Source organism: Mizuhopecten yessoensis, unplaced genomic scaffold, assembly GCF_002113885.1.
Source record: "Mizuhopecten yessoensis strain PY_sf001 unplaced genomic scaffold, ASM211388v2 scaffold11149, whole genome shotgun sequence".
Lineage (NCBI taxonomy): Eukaryota > Metazoa > Mollusca > Bivalvia > Pectinida > Pectinidae > Mizuhopecten > Mizuhopecten yessoensis.
The window spans coordinates 309321-332862 of NW_018408904.1; the positions used below are offsets into that span (position 1 = coordinate 309321).

Here is a 23542-nt window from a genome sequence, read left to right on the forward strand (position 1 = left end):
GCCTATAGCTATCTATCAGGAATGTATGCTGAGACCTTCTACATCTCACCGCGACCATTTCCTTCCTATCTAAAAGTAAAATAGAAATACGAATTAAACGTTGCATATTTATGAAATAAAAAGCATCACTTTACTTGAATTTTTTTTTATATAGCGATTGAGTTACTTCCCTTCGAACCACAAGGTCTGTTGTCATTTAAAGTATATCTACTAAACATTTACATTTAGTTTTTGAAATTTGTTATTAAATTAAGAACCCAGGAAAAAGTAGCTGTCATTTCTTGTGTTTTTTTTTTTTTAATTTCATTTATTTGAAGAAAAGAAATGTAAGAAACTGTGGCCACGTATATTGTTGGCCAATGTGCAGTCCAGGTGAGTCTCTCGGGGAATATTTTCGGAGCTACATATATATATGGACCTTCATCTTCATCATGTTCATCTGTTAGACTTCCTCCGTCGATACCGACGATTACGGAAGTAGGGTCGTTGTGCTATTGTGCGTTAATTATGTACAGTGATTTTTTTGATTTTTTTTTTTTTTGTTATTTGCTATAGGATATAAACAGGTTAAAAGCAGTGATTGAGTGTTAGTTATGTTGTAGGTTTTGTATATGTTCGATTATGTTGTATGTGGTGCTTGTCCTGAATTCTACTAGTGCATTTGATTGAATTATTGTTGTGGGTAGGTGGTTCCATTGTATTATGGTGTATGTAAAGAATGAGTGTCTGTACGTGTCTTTGGATGTGTAGATATGTCTGTAACTACGGTCGTGTCCTTGACGTGTTCTGGTGTCTGCCGGGATGAGATTGTTAGTGCGTATTGCTACTTGTTAGTGTATTATTTTGTAGAGAAGAATAATACGTGTTCTTGTTCTGCGTGTGTGTAGTGTTGGCCATTGCAAGTTGTGTATCATATCTGTGACTGAGCTTGTGTTATGGTATTTGTTTAGGACATATCGTGCTGCTCTTCATTGTACTTTTTCTAATTGGTTTATGTTATTTGTATAATGTGGGTCCCAAACTGAAGAGCAGTATTCAAGTTTAGGTCTTACAATGGCCTTGTATGCATGTTCTTTTATGTGCGGTGAATTTATTTTTAGGTTGCGTTTCAGAATGCCTAGTGATTTATTTGCGTTTGATGTGATGTTGTTAATGTGTTTGTCCCATTTTAAGTTGTTTTGAAGTGTGATGCCTAGATATTTGTTTGAAGTTACAGGTGTTTAATTTGTGTGCGTTTTGGTGATGTGGTGAGTATGGTGCATTTGTCTGGGTAGAATTTCATGAGCCAGTCCTCTTCCCATTTACTAGCTGCATCAAAATCTGCTTGTAGTTTTGTCGTCTCGTCTTTGTTGTTGATTGTTTTGTATAGTATGCTGTCATCTGCGAAAAGTCTTAGTGTACTGTGTGATATGTATTCGGGGAAGTCGTTGATGTATATGAGGAAGAGGACTGGTCTTAAATTGGGTTGCTTTCGCACATCCCGATTGAAACGGTTCAGATGGCGCATATTCCACAATAAACGATTGCTCTGTGTCGAACTTACAGGCAGAGCCAATGAAAAAAACACAAATTCGGAGTTTTGTGACAAATATAAATATACATCAAGATTAATATACACGGGGATGAAGATGCTCCTCGTGCATGCACTAAATTTCATAACATTTTCCGAAAGAAACATTAATGTGAATCAATCTTGCTTTACGCAGAAATATTGCAAATAAGCAAGATTCTGCATTTAAGTTTCGGCCAGGCACGTCTCATGCAGTTCACCTCTATGCCCATTTCGCGTATCAACCGTTTCAACCAGCTGAACATGAAAAGAAAACGACTGGCTCAGATCTGAACCGAGCCGAGGCTGACCTCAGGAATAGGGGTTCAGACGTACATGACCAAACTAAAATGCTGACTATTGCTACTTTGCATTAGTTCTTTATAAGGAAAGTCATCTTCTTCAGATTTCACATGTCCACGACCAAAATAAAACCAGGCCAACGCAGACGGTGAAAATCAGGGAAATCCGACACACATTTTCTTTCTATCATCTTGATTTCGGTAATCAGACAGCTATTACTTAGATGACTTACACTGTAGGCGATTATAATGTCTCGTAAAAGTTTTAAGAATCGCCTTAGCCATGGGCTTGACCGGATTTAAATTATCCAATCGGGACATGGATTTCCCTTCCAAAGGGTTCCAGTCTATCCACACGTCAAAGTGTTATTTACTTGTAAATTTAATTTTAGATAGTGTTTTCGCCACCCTGGATTATTTTCGTATTTTGATAGCTTTGCTTATATTGCTTGTAACGCGGCCTCGTTTTGAATATCAGTGCCATGTGCTTGCTTGTGACCAGCGGATGGCCTACCTAGTTTTTTCCAGAGTGATGGCATCGAGACCTAGACGTGGGAATGCTGGTTCAAGAATGACAGACATCATCCAAGCTATTACGGAAGAGTCTGGAACAGGAGAAGAAACGGATGCTTTCCATGATTCCATTCAGGAGCAGGACGATGACCCTGAGGCCATCGTGTGTGAGAGCGAGGTTTACGAAACAAATAAACCCGCAGTTGCCCTGTCTGATGATGAGTTACACCAACTAACCATACAATTGGAACAGATCAAGACGGCGAGACGGTAAGCAGAAATCCGTGCTCAAATCGAGGAGGAAAGAGAAAAGCTACGGGAAATTACTAACGGCAAGATGGCCGCCATGTCTTCCATCGTGACCGGAGCGGACGGACCCCGGTCTACCTCGTTAGCAACGGATGCAATCCAAGGGGCAACAGGTGAGAACAATAAGTCGAGGCCCATTGGTATTGATGTTCTAAAGCTCAGTGATGTAAAAGCCCTCAAAATAGTTGACTATATCTGGCGTTTGAGACTGTAACTATGGGTGATTATGTGGAATTCAGGATCGGGAAACAAAAAGCATTAGACAAGGTGACTATCGAGCAATGGGGCTATGCAAACATAAGAATAATGAACAAGTTATTTCAGGACGGAACCCTCTCTAATTCCGTCGACTATTTTAATTACTCAGCTACGATTTTTCGGCTAGCGTCTAAGTATGTGTGGCTTAGTGTATTACTTTATGACCGGAAGTTCCGAGAGCTACAGGTGACAGAGGGGTTCCAGTGGGGAACCCATCATCAGGACTTAATGGACTTAAATCTCATTCTCAAAGCTGACAGTCCTACAAATAAAACTATCCAAGAGGCTAAGTCATATGCATCGGGATCATTCCAACACAAGATCGGCGGTGTAGCCGATTCCTAACTATTGGTCAGGAGATATATCGCAATTTTAATGCGGACAAATGCTTCAAATCGAACTGTAAAATGGCACACGTTTGTGCTGTGTGTATGGATGCTGACCACTCATCCACTGGTCATCCTAAATTCCGAAAGCAGGATGTCTCAAAAAACGGGGTCCCCGATCGCGAGTAAATGTTGAGATTACACCCCTTCCAATACTGGCAGCAATCGCCTACTACCAAACGCGTGCGAGGACCTTTTACTTATAGACTACCCTGATAGGGAATGGATACTGGATGGAGTAAATCATGGCTTTCGTCTCACAACAGTGTATGGGCCTTATAAGCAGGTGGAATGTGAAAATTACAATACTACATCCAAATTTAGGGTTTTAGTAGAAAAACAGATAAAGACTGAAATTGAACTTGGAAATAATGTGGTTACCAAAGAAAAAACAACTACTGTTAGTGCGTTTGGAGCTATCGAAAAACCAAATGGTGATATTCGGCTTATTCATGATTCCAGCATGCCTGGGAATGGAAGTCTTAACTCTTACACATCGGACGACAGCTGGTCATATATGGATTTGCGTTGTGCCTTAAAACTCATTAAGCCTAATTGATACTAGGCCAATTAGACTTGAAGAGCGCCTACTGATTCGTATAGACTCACAGTGCCGAATATGCTCTCACTGGGCTTAAGTGGACTTTCAGTTGGGATAAAATCCCAACATATTTGTATGACGTTAAGCTCCTCTTTGGCCACTATCGCAGCCCAAGTATATTTAAAACACTTAGTTCGTCAGTCTGTGATATAATGCTTAAAAAAATCATCGTCACCGTTATAGCCTAACTGGACGAGTTCTTGATAATTGAAAATGACTTCGAGAAGTGTAGTCGCGCGCTTCGTCTCCTTCTAAGGACCTTGCGTCAACTGGGATTGCATTTCAGCCTGAGAAAAGTTGAGGATCCGACTCGGCGATTAGTGTGTTTAGGAATTGAGATCAATACACATGAGCTCTCTCTGAGTGTGGCTCAAACAAAGTTGAAGGAATTCCGTGCATTGTTGCATACATTTGTTGATAGGAAAAGATGTAGTGTTAAACAACTGCAAGCCTGTGTGGTAAACTAAACTGGGCTAGCTCTGTGGTCCGAAAACTAAACTGTGCTAGCACTGTGGTCCGAAAACTAAACTGGGCTAGCACTGTGGTCCGAAAACTAAACTGGGCTAGCACTGTGGTCCGAAAACTAAACTGGGCTAGCACTGTGGTCCGAAAACTAAACTGGGCTAGCACTGTGGTCCGAAAACTAAACTGGGCTAGCACTGTGGTCCGAAAAATAAACTGGGCTAGCACTGTGGTCCGAGGTGGGCGTACCTTCCTCAGACGTATGTTGTCATTCATCACTCCTTGTGCTAAGGGAGCTCATAAAGTGATTCTTTCCTCCGATTGTTTTGAAGACCTCACACGATGGATACAAATTATCTCTGTTTTTAATAGAAAAGTGAATTTCCTCTCGTGGCAAGGGAACGTATCAACGTGAAGGAAACTGCTGCAGTGGTATTATCAGCTGCTCGTCGTTGGGGTCACCTATGGTCAGGGAAGCGTATGATCGTATATGCAGACAATACCACTACTATGTACGCCGTCAACAAGGGGTCCTCCAGACATAGTGTAATTATGTTTTTCATAGTGTCTTGTTTTGGTTTTCTCGTTTACATGAAAATGGGCAATTGTCGAAACTTCATAATATCTTAAGTAGCTATGAATATTATGACTTCACATTAAGGTGGTAGTACCTCGGACGTGCACGTGCATATACAGGGAAACTACAAGAGACCATAGTTCGCTTTCGAAAATAGGTGTGGGCTAAATCTACCTCAGAAACTTATGATACCCACTATAATTTCTATATGATTGTGTACCCGCTAGTCCTGCAACTATCGAACTGTTTATTGCCTAACTAGTGGATATCAAGAACATGAAATACAGTAGCATTAAAAGCTACTTAACATTGTATCTGTTTTGCATAAATCTGTGGATTTACCTTATCCTATTGCCATCGATTTCGGCTATTCAACATTTGCTTAAAGGTGTTAAACGTGAACTGGGTATTGTACAGTCATATAAGTCTGCTATCTCATCAGATATTCTACTTAAGTTTTATCATGTCTTAGATTTTTTTCTTTTCACAACAACTGTCTGTTCTGTGCAGCCTGCTTAGTTGGATTTTTCGGGTTTTTACGACCAAACAATGTTTTGGCTAAGAGACTTTTTAACCCTTCCATTCATGTTCAGCATATGGCTTTGTTACAATGCAATTGGGGGTTTCTGTTGTCGCTTAAATTTTTTAAAACGCACCAGTTTCGTGCTTCTCCCATTAAAATGACGTGTTGTTATACGCCTCATTGGCGCCGACCCTACGATTTTTGGGGGTCATTCCTTCCGTCGTGGAGCTGCTAATTGGGCTCACTACTGTGGTCTGAGCGATTTACAAATTCAATTCATGGAACTGTCGGCAAGCGACTGTTTCAAACGTTATGTTGACAATACCTGTGATGACCGCTGCGCTGCAGTTACCTTCTGTCGCGCACGACTAGCTTTAGCTTGGAATTGTGTTGTTTTTTTTTACATTTTTGTTTCTTGTTACCAATATTATTAATACACGTTGTTTCTTGACAAACTTAACCTTCACTTTGGGTTTTGGCTGTCATTTGTACTACATTGTATAACATTGTATAATTGTTTTATTTTATTTTATGAGTATGTGAATATTGACTGTAAGTTTGTGTTGTGTGTACTCCTCTGTCTTCAGTGTCGTAAAATAAACTAGGTAAAAGACAGAATGTTTTCATACAAAACAACTTGATATTCGCTGATCAAATTGTGTCGCACTTGAACGTAATGTTAACATTACTATTGGAAATTGCTGATACTAGAATGTGATTAAAATGTGTGAGAAAGCATATATCTGTCCCGGTTTCCCAGTCCATTGTCACGATAAGGCGCACACGGTACGCTCATGATGTTGCTGATAAGGATTCTCAGTTTCTTCGTAAGAGTCTGATATGTTGACCGCCGTAATATCTTCATCATGGAACATAGCTGGTTTGCCTTAAAGATTCTTCTATGATAATCGTTTTCCAGTCTCCAACTTTTTTAACCTCTTCGACGTCTTCCTCAGTTATGGTAACGTTTAGGATATAAATGTTTTGTGATGAATCTTCATAGCGTATATTTTACCATTGGCGGAGCTGTGGATTCTATCCATTGCTTTCCATGTGCGTTTTTATGAGAGCTGATGAAGCTGCTTATATGATTGTTTTCCCCCAGTTGATGCTAGTGCCTGATTTCCCTGTTTCTGATTTTACCTAAACCCTTGATTCACTGGCCAATCGATATCGGTTATAAAGAGAAATGGATAGATGATGTGCCCCTATTTCCCCATAACATTAAATGCTTCTGATGGGCGGTGTCTCCACGGAGACAACTCTTTATGATGATAATACAATACGTGCCCAACAGCAACAGGTGTTTCCTTTACCTTTTTATTCAAACACTTACTAAAGCATCGTCATGTCTACACCATTCGACAGATCTGCACTATCAGTATCCCTCGACGTGCAAACAGAGCCATTTACTTTTTACTAAGAGCTTACAATAGTTAATATGAACTTGTTTTCAACATTCCTTCCGAAGCATTTTTCCGTGTGTTACATGATATTGAAGATAGATTACAACAATGCTGATGACATAAGTTTGAGGTTTTGGTAGAATAAGTATGTGGTTGTGGATTAAATCTGAAAAATAATTGTCCGATATCAATTCATAAAGTCGTATTGTATATAAAGCTTGAAAAGTTACTTTGTTGTTCTACTTGCATTATTTCCGTTACATTCGTACACAGAAAGCCTACCATGGAAGTAAAACAAGTAATGTTGTACAAAAGTATGTATATTACAGATATCATGATCGGGTAGTGTCATAGACAAGGTTCCTCCAATTTTCGTAAGGAACTATCGGAGTACCAACGCTGATCTTATATTGAGCGTTACAAAGGACCTGTTACAGGAACAAAAGAATTTTGCCCACAAAGCAATTTAACCATTACTGGGTTATATTTGTAGCTCCCTAAGACACGACCCATGAGATATTTTTAAAAAATTAAAAAGGTCCCCAGGGCCTGTGTTATGAACTATTTATTTTGACATTGGTCATACAACATATTATCCTTAAGATGACACATTTATCGGCTACATTATTTTTCGAAATTTCTACTATCGTCAGTCAGCATAATGTGCCAAATAATATCCAAAGTATGTTGGTGTACAAAAACCGGAAATATGTCTATCACTTCCGTAAAGATGCGAAACAACTAAAAATGTACATAACATACTAAACCTTTATGTGTGTGAGACTGCATAACTTTTTTTATTATGCAACATCTAGCTTTAGAGTTTGGCTCATCATGAGCAGCAGACCTTATTGATGAAAATTTGATCAGTTGCGATAATAAATTGGTGCGACGTATTGTCATAAGGTTTTTGGATTTTATTTGGAAATAGACGTTGCTACAGTTTGACATTTATATGACAAATTTACCGGTTCTCAAATTTTCTGAAATTTTCACTATCGTATCTCAACATAATGCACCAAATAAAATTAAAAAGATTTTTGGTGTACAAGAACCGAAAATTGGTGTTTTACTTCCGTAAAACTATTGATGTAGCAAAAAAGTGAATGAAAATACCAACATTTTTAGAGTTTAAGATTTTATAACTTTTTTTATTATGCTATGTTTTGTTACATATTTGAGTTCATAATTTGCAGCAGATCCTACTTTAAATAATATAATATTATTGGTAGCGTAAAACATTGTTTTGATAGTTTTTTGGACAAAAAAGGGAACCATGTCGTGCACCTTTGGAAGGCGGCACTAAATATTCAAGTCGACATTAAAGAGAATATTGAAACGATTACGTTAAACTTGAAGGAAACATTATTCTGATGTATGTGATATTTGTTTTTGTGAAATAGAAAAGTATAGCCCATATACTATCTAACAGTTACACTTCCCTTCCGTCTTCGTAAGAGTCTGAAAAATTAGCAAAATCTGTTGAGGCTGTCGATCTTACCCGGATCAGTTTATACCTTGGTGTCACCAAAACCATTATTCGAACTCAAAATCGATAAACGAGGACAAAATAGGAACAAGGGAGATATCAATTGGAAACACATGAAAAATGCAAGAGGATTTATTTTTTGCTTTACCGACGGCACTTGCCATATGAATCTAGGCCCAAACAAATCAAATTAATGTCACACACACAAAGTGATAACCGGCTTAGTGACAACGGAACAGCAAGGCACACTCATGAACATAATAACAGATATCACCTTTTATATCACATAAGAGGGGGAAAATACCAGACATATTTTTCGATGATATCGTCATAACGACAATAAAACTTCCCGTAGTCTTCCTCAACCTTTGTCTCTCGAAAACCTATGTTGAAGGTTTGGTAAGCTGAAGCGATAAATCACGGAAATCATGACATTCGAAGCAGTCTGTTGATAACCGAATCAACTGCTACATTTTAACACCGTAGGCTAGGGATTCGTGAAGTGATTGTCAAGAAAGGGAAAGTTCACGATATTAAAATCGAAAATGTCACGCTTATCTACACCTTAGTAGTAAGTCAATCCTGCTGGTCATGTTGTCAGTAAAGATCGTGGAGAGCGGCTGATGTAGGAGAGTCTTTAGTGTTCTTAATCGATTCAGGGGAGTATAAACGATCGACACTGGTCTTATTATTAAAAGACCGTGTGTTGTCGATATATCTGAAAATGGAATTAAATGATTGACATTGTGTTTTCTTACCAGTCCGCTGTCCTAATAGTCTCTTTAATAAGTTTAGCTACCCATGAAGAAAGCTTGACGTTAGAACTTGCGTATTAGAAACCTCATAAACTAAAACCATCGGCTAAGTATATATTAATTGCAGTATATTATACCAACGAAGAATATGCTGTGATATATCGTAAGGTTAAGCAATGTGAGGATAGAACCGACATTGTTTCATACGGGTCTATTATGAAACTGTACTAAACTGTCCACTGTTTCAACAAGAATACCTCATACTATTCTATCTGCATATATAGATCTTAAGAAGATCAGTGATAGATTGATACTGTTTGTTTTACTAATTTGCAGAATAATTAAGGAGAGTTTGGAAACGTTACATCAGCTGTTGAAAACACACGCATATGTGACAAACGGAGTGAAAGGAATCGTCACAGGAGGCGAAATGTGGTTGTATTTCTTTTAATCAGACTAAAAGCTTGACATCAAGGTATATCTTTCCAAAGACAGAGTTCGTGTAACAATTGCAAAGACAACAAAGTCATCTTAAAGGTGCTTTTTTAAAACATTAATGGAGGCACAGTAGTCTAGTGGCAGGGCTCGTGGCCGGAGGGTTGCGGGTTCGAGTCACGGCACGGCACTGTGTTGTATCTTTGAGCAAGATACTTGACTCCGCTTGTCCCAGTCTAGTCTACTCAGCTGTAAATGAGTACGTGGTTTGGAAGTGCTAGAATTGTTGAATGCTAGCTGTTAGCGCCGAAATGGCAGCTCCGGCTGTATGCTTCCCAGGGAGTTGAGAAAGATATTGGCTGGTTGCAAAGGCCCTATAACCACGGATAATAATCTGTGAACCGCTTTGAGACGACCTACGAACTAGGTTGTCATAAAGCGGTATATAAGAACCTCGAATTATTATTATTATTCAAATGGTCATGTTAAAAAAAATCTGGCAAGTGTCATTTATAAATATACACAATCTGATGGCAATAATCTGATGGATTCGGTAATTTGGCTTACATGTTCTGTTGAAATCATTTTACATGTTTATTTTACTTAGATTAGTGAGGTGCAGTTATTGTTTATTCCAAAATTTCATGAAACAAATCCTCATGTTGGCATTTTAATCGTAATGTTTGTTATCTTGGGATACTATACTCTACAGAAAGGTGGTCGGTTTGCAATTCAAAATGAGGTGTGTTTTGCATTTAGATTTATCTCAAGCTTTTTTTCTTTTAAATCACTCAATGCACATGCTATTTCCTTTAAAGTTCTACATCCTTAGAGGTGTAAAAATCACAACCTAAAATGTGCCGTTGGACTCGGTCTCGATGTGAACGTCTAGAGGGATACTTGATCGTTTTTAGGATTTTATGTACTAACAGCTAGTGGTGTATGTCTTCCTCTGGTTTGTGATGTATCTGTACCGTGCATGGTTTATTTCAATACAATGTTACATGGGTATAATGCTTTGCAGCAGTTCCAATTCGTTCATTTTCTCAGCTCCTCTGTTGTTGCGCTACATATGCCCTTTCTTTCGAGAAATTGTGTGTTAAACAGCTTCGCTACCCATTTAGAACACAGATATACGTATTGTGATACTATGTCAAGGTATCTATGTAATTGTATGAGTGTTAGGTTGGCAGCAGGACATTAAAACCAGGATTAAATTACATTTAACTAAACGTCCTCTCTTGTGTTGTTCATAGATATCAAAACAACATAACTAACGGTATGAACAAATTTTATTCTATTTATAAAATGTACAAAGGGACGAATTCAGAGTGCATATACATGTATAACATTGTAATTGATTTACTACGTTGCGTTTCGTTTACAGGAAATCTTTTTCTATAGATTAGATGTATTTACCGAGTCCTGTACTTCGGATGAACGCAGTTTTGATAACATTACATCACTGATATCGCCGGATTTATTCGTCTGGTGTGAAATTCGGTGAACGTCACGTTCTTCAACTTTATCTTTTCCAGCGAGGAAAGGCTGTAACATAAAGATAATGAAAATGAAAGTTGTGACATTACTTGTAAATCCAGTGCAAAGGATCTAGGCGTTTTTTGTAATGCAACCAACCATTAAGGATCTGGGCCTGATCATTGAATATATCACTGCGTAGCTCTGATACAAAATTGAGATGATCTTACACTTTATAAATTGAGATAAATAACAACATTTAATAAAATAAGAGTCCTTACCACAGACGACTTTCCGCATTTGGCGATGAGAAGCTCCACACCCAAGATGAGAACGCTGAGAAGACACCCCCCGCCTATCACAATGAACATACCACCCACGGCATTTAATGTCAAACCATCGCTGTCGTCGTTATTTGGACAAGTGATATTGTTACTTTCCCACCATTTCTCCTTGAGCTTTGTCAGTATTGTTGTGGACTGAATTGAAAGTATTCTGAAGAAACAAGAAAACCACACGTATGACAAATGTTTAAATAAGTCTGCAACATAAGAATGACGGAGTTAGTAAATATCATGACTTTTCGTTCTGTATAGAATATCTTGATACATTTATTACCTTCAAAATGTTTTTATCGCAGATTTTGTATAAATCGAAAATGTACAAGTCATGACGGCGGCCAGAAAAAAATAATCTTTACAATAACTCAGGCTAAAAGTCTTCACGAGAACCTAAAGGATACTTACGCACTAGATATATCTTTTACATTTGGTGAATTTTGTGGTAGGACGAAAGCGTAAGGTTTTGCACTGAACATCGTTCCCACGGAGAGCAGCCCACACCTTCGGCTCATTTCAAACTTTATGATGGGAGTTTCATGGAAGAGGACGAAATTGCCCTCTAAAACCTTGGCGATGCCTTCTTCCGTGTTTAACACGTAGCCAGTCTCCTGCATTGACTGCCAGAGTTTTATGTATTTGTCTCCCAGCGGGTAGTCCCACACAGCGTACTGTGTAAGAGCAGAACTAGAGTCTGTTGAAAAACTCACATCCTTCCAATAACTATAGAAACCCGCCTCGATCTTTGCCATTCTCTGGAAGTACGTCTCGCCTACTGTTCCTTTCTGTACCGTGTATTGATAGGCTGACTGGGTCACCAGATCGTCGAGGGACTCGACTGGCGACGCTAGACGCGATGACGTTAAGAACGCGGCTAGATTGGCAGTGTAGGCACTCATTATAATCTGACAGAAGAACCAGAACCCAGCAACAACTAGACGTGTGGACGTCATCGATGGGTGTTGTTCTGGACCTGAAATGTAAAATAAAAACAAGCTGTGTACATAATATAATATTAAGTATGACAATAGTGAGTACCTTTCCATATCAATCTGCGCATTATACTAGTACGTCCTATATATTGGTGTTGAAACATTTAAGTCTTTTAATTATAAAGTGAAGTAATGTATCTTTCCTACGACACTATTATAAAATCAACCAATCAATCGTCATATATCCTGAAAAGTGAATTACAAAACAAGCGGGTCAAAAGAAATCTGATATTACAATGTTTATGTACACAAACCTGCTATAGCAACGGACATGATGACGAACCAGAACGAGTTTTTAATGGTAAACTTCTCTTTTGAATCACATCCCGTGTCTTCCTCAGTAAGATATTTATATTTTAACCTATGGAACACACAAAGGATGACGACTGTGGCGATGAGGAGACTCAGCCATACACCCCATGCCAGTTCCGTGAAGACAGTGACGAACACAAACAGAGACGGTGGTTCCCTGGTGTCTTTTGTCAGGATCTGAAGTCCAGCGTAGTCGTAGTATGGGGCAGTGAAGTCGATCACAGCCTCACGCTCGGCTGTCACCGATATTGGACCTGCCCCCATGTCGGCCGCCTGTAACAGGATGTTAAGATCAGATCCTGAAAACGGACCGGCTCGACTATCTTAAAAAATCTCTGTCGTAAATTGATGCCAAATTAAAAGGTCAAATATCTCAAAGTAAACCTCAATTTATATTGAATTAGTTTATTTGGTCATCATAAGAAAATTGTATCATTAATATTAAGTATCAAAACCATATTTGACTCCTGTCAATCGTTTTCTTCTTTTTACACTTACTCCTGTTGCCACTTGCCCGATAACCCCTGACCAGGTTCCGTTTGACCTCAGGACCCCGTATTCATTGTCCGGTACCTCGTATATCTCGTATTTAAATCCGCTCCTTCTTGCCAACTCATGTAGGACGTCGATGCTGTAGCCCTCGTAGCTGACGCTTCCATTGTCTTGTATTACACGCTGAACGAAGGGAGGTTCCTGTAATAATAAATTGTCATTGGATTAGGAAGGTCATTCGGTGGGTGTCTTATGATACACGGTATAAACCGTGTTTCCATGTCGGAAAGCACATATCATGTGTGTATGAGTGAGGTTCCTTTAGTAACGAATGTTTATTAAATAGATAGCAAAGGACTTATTTGACAAGTGTCTTATTTTATGACACGTACAGAGCACAAACCGTGTGACTCGTCACACAGACCATAGGCCTACCCTTTCTCATAACACAGCACTTACGATGAACCGTCTGTCGTATGTCACTAAGGTTTAATTTTAAAATCAATTGTATCTTTTGAAATTAATATAATTCATATGCTATACCTACATGTATAACAACAACCTTTAACACTGGTGGTGGCGGGGGTTCAAATAAATCTTCTGGACGTTCATAAAGAGTTGTCCGTCCTGCGGCGAACTCTCCTACCTGTGAATACATCAGTATTTCAAAAGCCTGTATTAGTATACCAAAATAATTAAAGTGACCTTCAACCATTTACCTCAATGTATGTTGACGTTCTTGTTAATGACGTTATGGTTGGTTGATATATATATATATATTTATGTGTGTGTATTTACCTTAGTTTCTCAAACTAAAGAAATAAAACGACACATACATATCTGTTCATCGTTTTTGAAAATCATTTGCTTTACAAGTTTTCTAGTTTACTGCCTATTCAGTACAAATGAAAATAACTTAACATTGTATTTGTTCTATAAAATAAATTTTGAGATCATTAACAAAGTATGATATTTTGTTCTTCAAAAAAAGAAGTACCTACCACTCTAGAACTATTAAATGACGTGTGCTTTGATATGCTGATTGTGGGTTGATGGCTTCTGTTTGATGATGAATACCAATTGAAATATTCCTGGAACATATGGATACAATATGTTATATACATACTTAAATCAATTATGCAGATTTTATGAAATTTACTAAAACATTACATTTATGTTTTTATTTATCTTCGATCATGTTTGAAAATCATCAAGCGTTGTACGCAGTCATTTTTACGTAGTATATTAACCCTATACTCACAGTTTCGGAAAGGGTATATTCTTATTACAGGGATGTTGATTTTATTAAATTGTTTTGATTGATTACTGTGCTAATGTAAGTGAAAACAGTAACACTTACCATTCCGGTATCATTCGTGTTAGCATCCACCTGCTCTAACGTTTTTACAGCACCTTTGATGAAATTTAAAGCATCCATCCACAGCCGCTACAAGAAGAGACAAAACGCTCTATGTATGTAAGTTTGGTTGCATATGAAACACATGGAATTTTATACCATGTTTTGAGCAGAGGTCATCTTTGATTGACTCCGCGATCGTCACAAAGACATCAGTGGCACCTATACTTACCTTAACATCGTTATAAAGATAGCAATTTACACGTGTGTTTACTCTGGTATCATCAGAAACACCACAGTAGTATGTCCGTTTATCCAGTAATGTATCAAACACCACAGAAGTATGTCCGTTTACCCAGCAATGTATCAATCACCACAGTAGTATGTCCATTTACCAAGCAATGTATCAAACACCACCGTAGAATGTACGTTTACCCAGCAATTTATCAAACACCACAGTAGTAGGTCCGTTTACCCAGCAATGTAACAAACACCACAGTAATATGTACGTTTACCCAGCAGTGTATCAAACACCACAGTACTATGTCCGTTTATCCAGCAATGTATCAAACACCACAGTAGTATGTCCGTTTACCCAGCAATGTACCAAACACCACAGTAATATGTCCGTTTACCCAGCAATGTATCAAACACCACAGTAGTATGTCCTTTTACCCAGCAATGTATCAAACACCACAGTACTATGTCCGTTTATCCAGCAATGTATCAAACACCACAGTAGTATGTCCGTTTATCCAGTAATGTATCAAACACCACAGTAGTATGTCCGTGTACCCAGCAATGTATCAAACACCACAGTAGTATGACCATTTACCAAGCAATGTATCAAACAAAGCAATGACACTTTTGTTTACACCGGCATCATCATTCGAAACCTTTTTGTCGTGCTATCACCCAAATCAAAAACTAAGTCCTGTTAATGACACAAGAACAATAAAAATATGACCTTACCGTTGTGTTTGCCGTATAGTAGCCTTCGATACAGATATTTTACCCAGCAATGTACCAAACACCACAGTAGTATGTCCGTTTACCCAGGAATGTATCAAACACCACAGTAGTATGTCCATTTACCAAGCAATGTATCAAACAAAGCAATGACACTTTTGTTTACACCGGCATCATCATTCGAAACCTTTTTGTCGTGCTATCACCCAAATCAAAAACTAAGTCCTGTTAATGACACAAGAACAATAAAAATATGACCTTACCGTTGTGTTTGCCGTATAGTAGCCTTCGATACAGATATTTTACCCAGCAATGTACCAAACACCACAGTAATATGTCCGTTTACCCAGCAATGTATCAAACATCACAGTAGTATGTCCGTTTACCCAGCAATGTATCAAACCCCACAGTGGTATGTCCATTTACCAAGCAATGTATCAAACAAAGCAATGACACTTTTGTTTACACCGGCATCATCATTCGAAACCTTTTTGTCGTGCTATCACCCAAATCAAAAACTAAGTCCTGTTAATGACACAAGAACAATAAAAATATGACCTTACCGTTGTGTTTGCCGTATAATAGCCTTCGATACAGATATACGATATGTTCAGATGTCCCGGACAGGTTTCGGAGTCCACTGGCAATAGAATCCATTCATTTTTCAGCATCTTAACTGTCTGTTCCATCTTGGCAAAACAAAATGAGAAATATAAAGCAACGAGACTGGCTTTAGTTGACGTTAACTGATTCAAATATTAGACACCTGTCATAGCGCTATTATAATCGTGTCATAGATATATCTTACAGATATTCCTTAATGATTTGGTACGTGTTTCTGAATGTCCAGTTGATATATAGTTACGTTCGTAAGACAGCAAATTGACAATGGTACCAACCAAAAGCTGCATTTCACGATGTTGAGAAATAAAAAATATGTTTTCATACTAACAGCGTGTAAAACACATTTTAAACCATCAAATACCAACTCTCTATTTTTGATAAGCAGGACAAATCGTGGTCATTTAATATGCTCAACCCCATGTACATGCATTTTGAATGAAAGCATTTCGTCGATTTGTCGAAAGTATTAACTCACCTGATTAAAGAAATGTAAGATTTGTAGATAAGGAGCGAGTATTATTACTCGTCTCGCGTTGATTAGTAGGCGTCTAGCTGCTCTCTCCTCTAATACTAATTCATTAATGCTATAAACCATGACTTCACTCTCGCTATTATTCCTTGTGTCAAATATGCTGGGATCCAGTTCTGTTGGGGAAAAACATGTTTTATGAATAAATAAATAAACACCACGCATGGCATCAATATATGAAAACAAAATCGAAAATTACTTAAAACATAAAAAAGAAAAAAGGGCAAACAAGAATATGCAAAAATAACCCGGAAACCAAAGACAGGAAAACAGAAACAACACCGGAAGTAAACAAAACTGCCAACACACGTAATAACCTCTCATAAAAGATTGAGACCATGTTATGAGAAAATATCTGCGTGACTTTGTACCTCAAGTATTGTGTCAATTATCAAACTATGACCGTGGAAACGCTCTGATTACATTGTGGTGTTTTGTTACCTGATTGATTAAAACGTGTCCGAAAAACACACGTTGATCCAATTTGACATTTATTATAAATGTATGCAGGCACGTTAATGCACGTTAATGAACAATTGAAAAAAAAAGGTAAGTATATCTTACATATTAGATGCTAAAACAGAAAACTAATGAAAATAGTACATCAGCACAAATTTACCGTAGCCTGAATCCAAAAGAAGAAGTTTAACTTCAGATGTAGTGCCGCCTATTTCAAACATATCTACGACTGGTTGTAAAATGTTGGAAGGGGAGGTACGAAATGTGATTGGATGGCAGTCTGATGACGCTTCAGATGACGATGTAATGTAGGGTACGTTGTTTGCCATTGCTGCACCACAATTCATCAGATCAATAGTTGTCGTTAAGTCCAGGACAATGTTCCAATCGTTCACGTCATCGATCCGGTCATTTTCAGCTACACAAAGACACAAGAAATAATGTTATTCGTATTTTTCGCCTGTGTTGATACAGCACATGGCACGATTCCAAATCGGAAAACATTTCATTTATATGACCGTTCCATCGCAGACATTTTAACATTAGTCTTTTAACTTTAAAGTTTTAGATGATTTTGAGGTTTTTTTATTTGCTTTCGTTTGGAAATTTTTAAAAGAGATCACCGGTCAAAAATTCAAAATATGTTTCTAAACACCTGAAAATATTGTTGGAATTTGTTTTTTCTTATGAATTTTAAAAAGAAACTATTTTGTAAGTTATTATGGGAGGAAACAAAGACAGAAATTTTCAGCATATTTGATACATTGCAAAATGTGTTGTTTTATTCTTTTTTTGACAAATCAGACGATAGGAAATATTAATATATGTTTTAACACCGTTATAGGTTTTAACATATATTAACAACGTTATAGGTTTTAACATCTATTAACACCGTTATAGGTTTTAACATATATTAACACCGTTATAGGTTTTAACATATATTAACACCGTCAGAACTTCAGTTGCGTCCCGACTAGATGTTAATAAAATACAAATTGTGACTATTTTAAGAAAAACGCCTTAAAAGAGACATATGTATATTATCATTTTTTAATTTATTTTTTATTCATTTTCATTTTTTTACATGACATGATACAACACATACGGTACATAATTGTAGTTAAAGCTCCTAAAGCTTAAGAGTTGTTGCTAATAGTTTTTTTTAATTCACTATGAATAAATACTTATCAAGCATGTACCTATATACAGAGACAAAAAAGAATTCACACACAGACACACATACACTTTCAGTTACACACCCACACTGATTAATATTTAAATAAATTATTAATGAATAAATGGTATTCATGACATTAGGTATACATACAAAAATCAAATGCACACAAAAGTCAAAGGACAAGACATGTGGGACAAAGCAACCAGTGATGCATTTGTGTGTTAATCTGTATTTTGTTTTTAATGTTACTTTTGGATATTAGCATTTTGTGAGCTTTTAATTCGAATTTGATATGATTTTTTAGACCGTTCAGATTGAGTTCTATTTCAAGGCATTTTGATTTATATATGTATTGTTTTACCGTGAGTAATATTAAGTTATCCAAGTTGAACATTGTATACTTCTTAATTTGCTTGCCAAAGATAAATTCTTTTTTATTAAATCGAAGACCAAGATATTTAGCAATAATACTAGTTCTTTTATTTTCTATCAAATTAGATACCTTTTCACAATCCCATAATATATGTTATTGTTTCTGGATGAGTTTTACAAAAAGCGCACATATTATTATCTAATTTACCAATTTGAAATAAAAAAATGTTTGTGGTCAGGATTTTATGATTTATTCTGAATTGTAACCATTGTAGTTTGGAACTGGTACAGGTATTGAAAGGATATTTGTATATATTTTTCCACATATCTTCATCAATATTGAAATTTTGATTCCAGTTATTTTGGGCGGTGGGTTTAACTTCATTTTTGATTAATATGGTATATATTTCTCGAGCTCCTTCCTTACATCTTAGGATTAACTTGAGATTTATGGGTATACTTGGTAGCATAATATTATTTTCTGAATCGAAAGCTTGGCGGTTCTTCCTTATGAACTGACCTATAACATTTTTCAGACTCTGATAACTTAAAAAATTAGCACGAATGTTAAATTTTTCACAAAATTCTTCTAAGCTGTATAAAGATCTATCTTTTTTAATAATGTTGTGGATAAATTGAACCCCTTTTTGTGCCATGTATTATTGAAGATCTATTTGTATTTCACTGTTAAACCATATTGGATTTTCACTAATATTTGTTTTGTATATTTTGCTTGCATTGGTAGTTTTATACTAGGCAACCAAAACATCTTTCCAAAATACAATTGTACAATTTTTTGATATTTCTTTCAATTTCTCAATTCCAGTATTTTCTGTTTACCAAATACGATTGCACAGCAATAATTCAATTTCCTATTTTACTATATATCCTTCTGATTCAAGTTGCTTTAAGAGCAGTTATGAAAGATTTTAGATGTATCATTTTAAGCCCCCTTTCTTCATAGTTCTTTTTATAATTATATCCCTTTTAACCTGATCTGGTTTACCATTCCATAGAAAATTGTACAATGTATTGTTGATATGTTTAATATATAAGTCATCAGGATTGGGAAGCGATATAAACAAATGATTAAACTGAGATATTAGTAGAGTTTTGATAACAATTATTTTACCTATTGGTGACTGGTTGTATTATTTTGTTCCAGACAGATATTAAAGACTTCAGTTTTGCAAGCTTTTGTCAAAATTCAGTTTGATAATTCTGTGTAGGTCTACATCATATTCTATGCCTAATAGGGTGAAGCGTGTACTTCCCCATTTTAAATCAAATTTTGTAGTAAAAGTGTTTTCACTGTATATTTTGCTGCCAATCCATACTACTTGGGTCTTGGAGAAGTTCATTTTTAGTCCAGAAATACTAGCAAGAGGCATTTATATTACTATCTAAAATATATTGCTCTCTAAATGAATTATTAAATAGAAAGCTATAAATATATGATAGATTCTGAATTTCTTCACTTGCTGTTATGGTAAGCTAAACGCAACATTTATTTTACTTGACAAGGGTAATTTCACATTTCCTTAACAAGGATAGTTTATTAGGTAAAGTCACCTGACTCGTTTGTGTATAATTTTCAAATTCGCTTTCAAGTGTGTAAAAAGCGATTTGTGTACTTACCAAACAAATTGTAGTCTATGGTGAGGCTTTTGGCTGTGAAATGTAGAGAAACGGGAATATTCACTGTTCGTGTCCATGAGGCGATTTCCTTCTCCATCAGCATCCTGATATAGTTCGTCTCGTTACCCCAGTCGTCGAATACATATGTATCTGGGGAGATAAATCACACAATAATAAATATGTAAATACAAGGACACAATATGCCGAAGTGCCAACACACAAGCACACAATTCGAACTTAATGTCAACATTATAGGACAACATCAGATAACGATAGAAAAAGAAACTACAATATGAACTCCTTATGCTCAAAACTGGTAGACAAACGACTAGAGGAACACCTGGCACGTTTTTTTTTTATATTGGCGGACAATGGAGTCACATTATATGTATAATATGTAATATTTTATGACACATTTTTCATAACCTAGCTATGTAATTTTTCAACGAACATCTTGTCACTTATTAAAATAATCCACAGGAGAAGAAAATCAAGTGATTTCCATCAGTAGATAAGCAGATAAATGTATGATAATACTAAGAAAAGGAAAAGCAAGAAGAAGGCTGGTAGGTTGTTACTAAGGAAACGAGAATTAATATGGGGGAAGCTGATATGATATTACCGAGGAAAAGAAAGTAAACACGGCGGAGGCTGATATATTACCACTGAGGAAAGGAAACTCGGAGGAGATTGGTATGTTACTATTGCAGAAAAGAAAGTAAACACAAGAGAGGATGATATGTTAACAAATAGGAACGAAAGTAAGAACTGTGGAGACTGGTATGTCACTACCAGGAAAATGAAGTAAGCACAGGGAGGCTGATATGTTACCAACTAGGAACGAAAGTAAGAACTGGGGAGACTGGTATGTTACTTCCAGGAAAAAGGAAGTAAGCCAGGGAGGATGATATGTTACCAACTAGGAACGAAAGTAAGTACTTGGGAAACTAGTATGTTACTACCAGGAAAAGGAAGTAAGTACAGGGAGGTTTCTTTGTTGAGAAAAAGATAGTTAACACATGAGATGATAGGATGTTTCCACTGAGGAAAGGAAAAACTGGGAAGCTGGTATGTTACTACTAAAAAATGGAAAGTGAAAACAGTAGAGCTTTTTACGTTACTGCTGACAAACGTTTATTAAGCACATTGGAAGCTGGTATATTTATTACTACTGAAGAAAAGAAAGTTAATTCCTTAAAAAGTTTTTCGTTGGTCATAGTTTGTGAGTTAGGTAACCATTTTTATCATTATGTAGGTGACAATTATTGAAGCTTAAAAAGGATGTCTGTTTTTATTTATTTGCTGTAATTAATGAGATGCTTAAAAATTCAAAATTTGTGTAATATCATCAAAATAGCATTACGGACGGCTGTGTTTCACTCTTTTAATTCGTGGTAGCTAGATTTTACTATTATAATTTCATCGAACTAAATATTAACGATATACAAGTCTTCTGCTATATGTCCTATTCATTTGCCAAGTACAAAACATAATGCCTAATTAATGAATGCATGCAATCACAATTTAGCCTAATGTTGATCACTCTCTTGCTCCCGTCCTCATATGACCCAGGCTATTGCGAGGACGTTAAACCCCAACAAGCAGTTAATATAGAAATAAAACAAATGTGTGATTGATTGATTTGATTATTGTCAGCATCATTACTCTATTGATTTCTCCTTCCGTCAAAAACAATTTACTTCATATCCTTAATTCAAACGTACCTATACTAGCCTTACACATAACCAGACCGTTAATAGAAAGCATACTCATTCGTTAATAACTTTCAGGAAACTATCTGTCAAATTACACCCACTGCTAAATGTATCAGACCCATTTGTTACATCAGACAACAGACACAATTGTTAAGTCATTAAACAATATTCACATCTTTTAAGACATCAGACAATTTATTAGGTAGTCCTATAACCTTAACGTCGGAGGAGACATTTGTTATCAACAGTTTTCGAACCTTTGCTTATTGAACATAGGTATACTATTTTATACTATTAACAAGCATTTACCTATTCGTAGTGAGGAAATACCGGTACAAGTCATCCACAGCAGGATTGATAGCACACACACACATGGGATCCACGTGGGTAGCATTCGGCGGCAGGCTTTATCTTCTCGTGGTTCTATGTGAGCTGGCCATGTCGTACTGAAAAATTTAACTATACATGTATTGACTATGAAGAATTGTCGTCCAGTGTCAGCAGCCTTCACCTGTATCGACCGTACGACTGCCACGACATAGTGGAGAGATCTAGGGAATACATTCATATAACATCCAGAGATATGAATCGTCTGGTGTAATGTACTGTCCGGTTAAATGTAAAGTCCGGTTAAATGTAAAGTCCGGCCTAATGTACTGTCCGGTTAAATGTGAAGTCTGATGTAATGTAATGTCCGGTGTATTGTTATGTATGATTTAATGTCCGTTGAAATGTAGTAGCCTGTTTAAAATGACTAACAGTGTGCCCATAGATTTAAGGTACCCAATTTGATTATTGTTGTCCAATTTGGTGAACAACTCACTTGCGACTTTCGTATAAGTAGCCTTGTAGATTTCTAAAAAAGTAAAGTAACTTATATTGAAATCAAATTGCATTGGCGAAATATTCGTCCGATATTTTGAGATATTCTTTTTTAGTTTTTTAATATATCGCCATCTAGACATCAATTCAGTTTACAAATTCTCTTCAATATAATGACAAACGGAATCGAGTGTGAAATAGTATTTACGCTCAGAATGGTTTTCATTGGATCGTTTATTTATTGGTACAAGAGTACTGAAGAAGAGAACGAATCTCTGGAATCGTATCAAGAATAAGAGTTTGTATTTGTGAGTCTATATTTGATATTAATATATCAGTCTATTCATAGCAAGAAACGTTGTTGCGTTAGGAAGTCATTGTATGACTCGCAGTCTAACCTGCTGGAGGAACCTTGATTAGTGTCAAGATTATACCAAAGATAAGGAAACTGGAAAAGATAGCTTCTAGCAATTCAGTAGTTAATTGGATTTTGAATTTACCAGAATTAAGTTGTTTATTGATATTTATTTTGCTTTTGGTGATATTGATTAAATATTGATTATCGAAGACTTTCAATTGAACCATTTCACATTGCTTATAAATGACTTCGTTGTGTGTTCACGACATGGGATTTCTCCCCTACTTTAGTTAATTTTAAACGTTTGAAACCATTGTTTTGTAAACCTACTGGTATGACATTTA

At 36.6% G+C, this 23542-nt stretch overlaps 1 protein-coding gene across 1 annotated transcript in view; it reads right to left on the reverse strand.

Annotated features, from left to right (window-relative positions):
* Positions 1 to 10875: 10875 nt before the first annotated feature.
* LOC110466929 (ionotropic receptor 25a-like) overlaps positions 10876 to 23542 on the reverse strand; it is a 46133-nt gene continuing 33466 nt past the window's right edge. Inside the window, exons 2-14 of the mRNA XM_021523735.1 lie at positions 22328 to 22464; positions 20304 to 20453; positions 17277 to 17534; positions 16604 to 16773; positions 16068 to 16193; positions 14539 to 14625; positions 14180 to 14269; positions 13726 to 13824; positions 13185 to 13379; positions 12629 to 12959; positions 11791 to 12355; positions 11326 to 11539; positions 10876 to 11113 (exon numbers count right to left, since the gene is read on the reverse strand). Of these exons, the coding sequence (XP_021379410.1) occupies positions 10964 to 11113; positions 11326 to 11539; positions 11791 to 12355; positions 12629 to 12959; positions 13185 to 13379; positions 13726 to 13824; positions 14180 to 14269; positions 14539 to 14625; positions 16068 to 16193; positions 16604 to 16773; positions 17277 to 17534; positions 20304 to 20453; positions 22328 to 22412 (2520 nt within the window). The 5' untranslated portion in view covers positions 22413 to 22464 and the 3' untranslated portion in view covers positions 10876 to 10963. The remainder of the gene's footprint in view (positions 11114 to 11325; positions 11540 to 11790; positions 12356 to 12628; positions 12960 to 13184; positions 13380 to 13725; positions 13825 to 14179; positions 14270 to 14538; positions 14626 to 16067; positions 16194 to 16603; positions 16774 to 17276; positions 17535 to 20303; positions 20454 to 22327; positions 22465 to 23542) is intronic.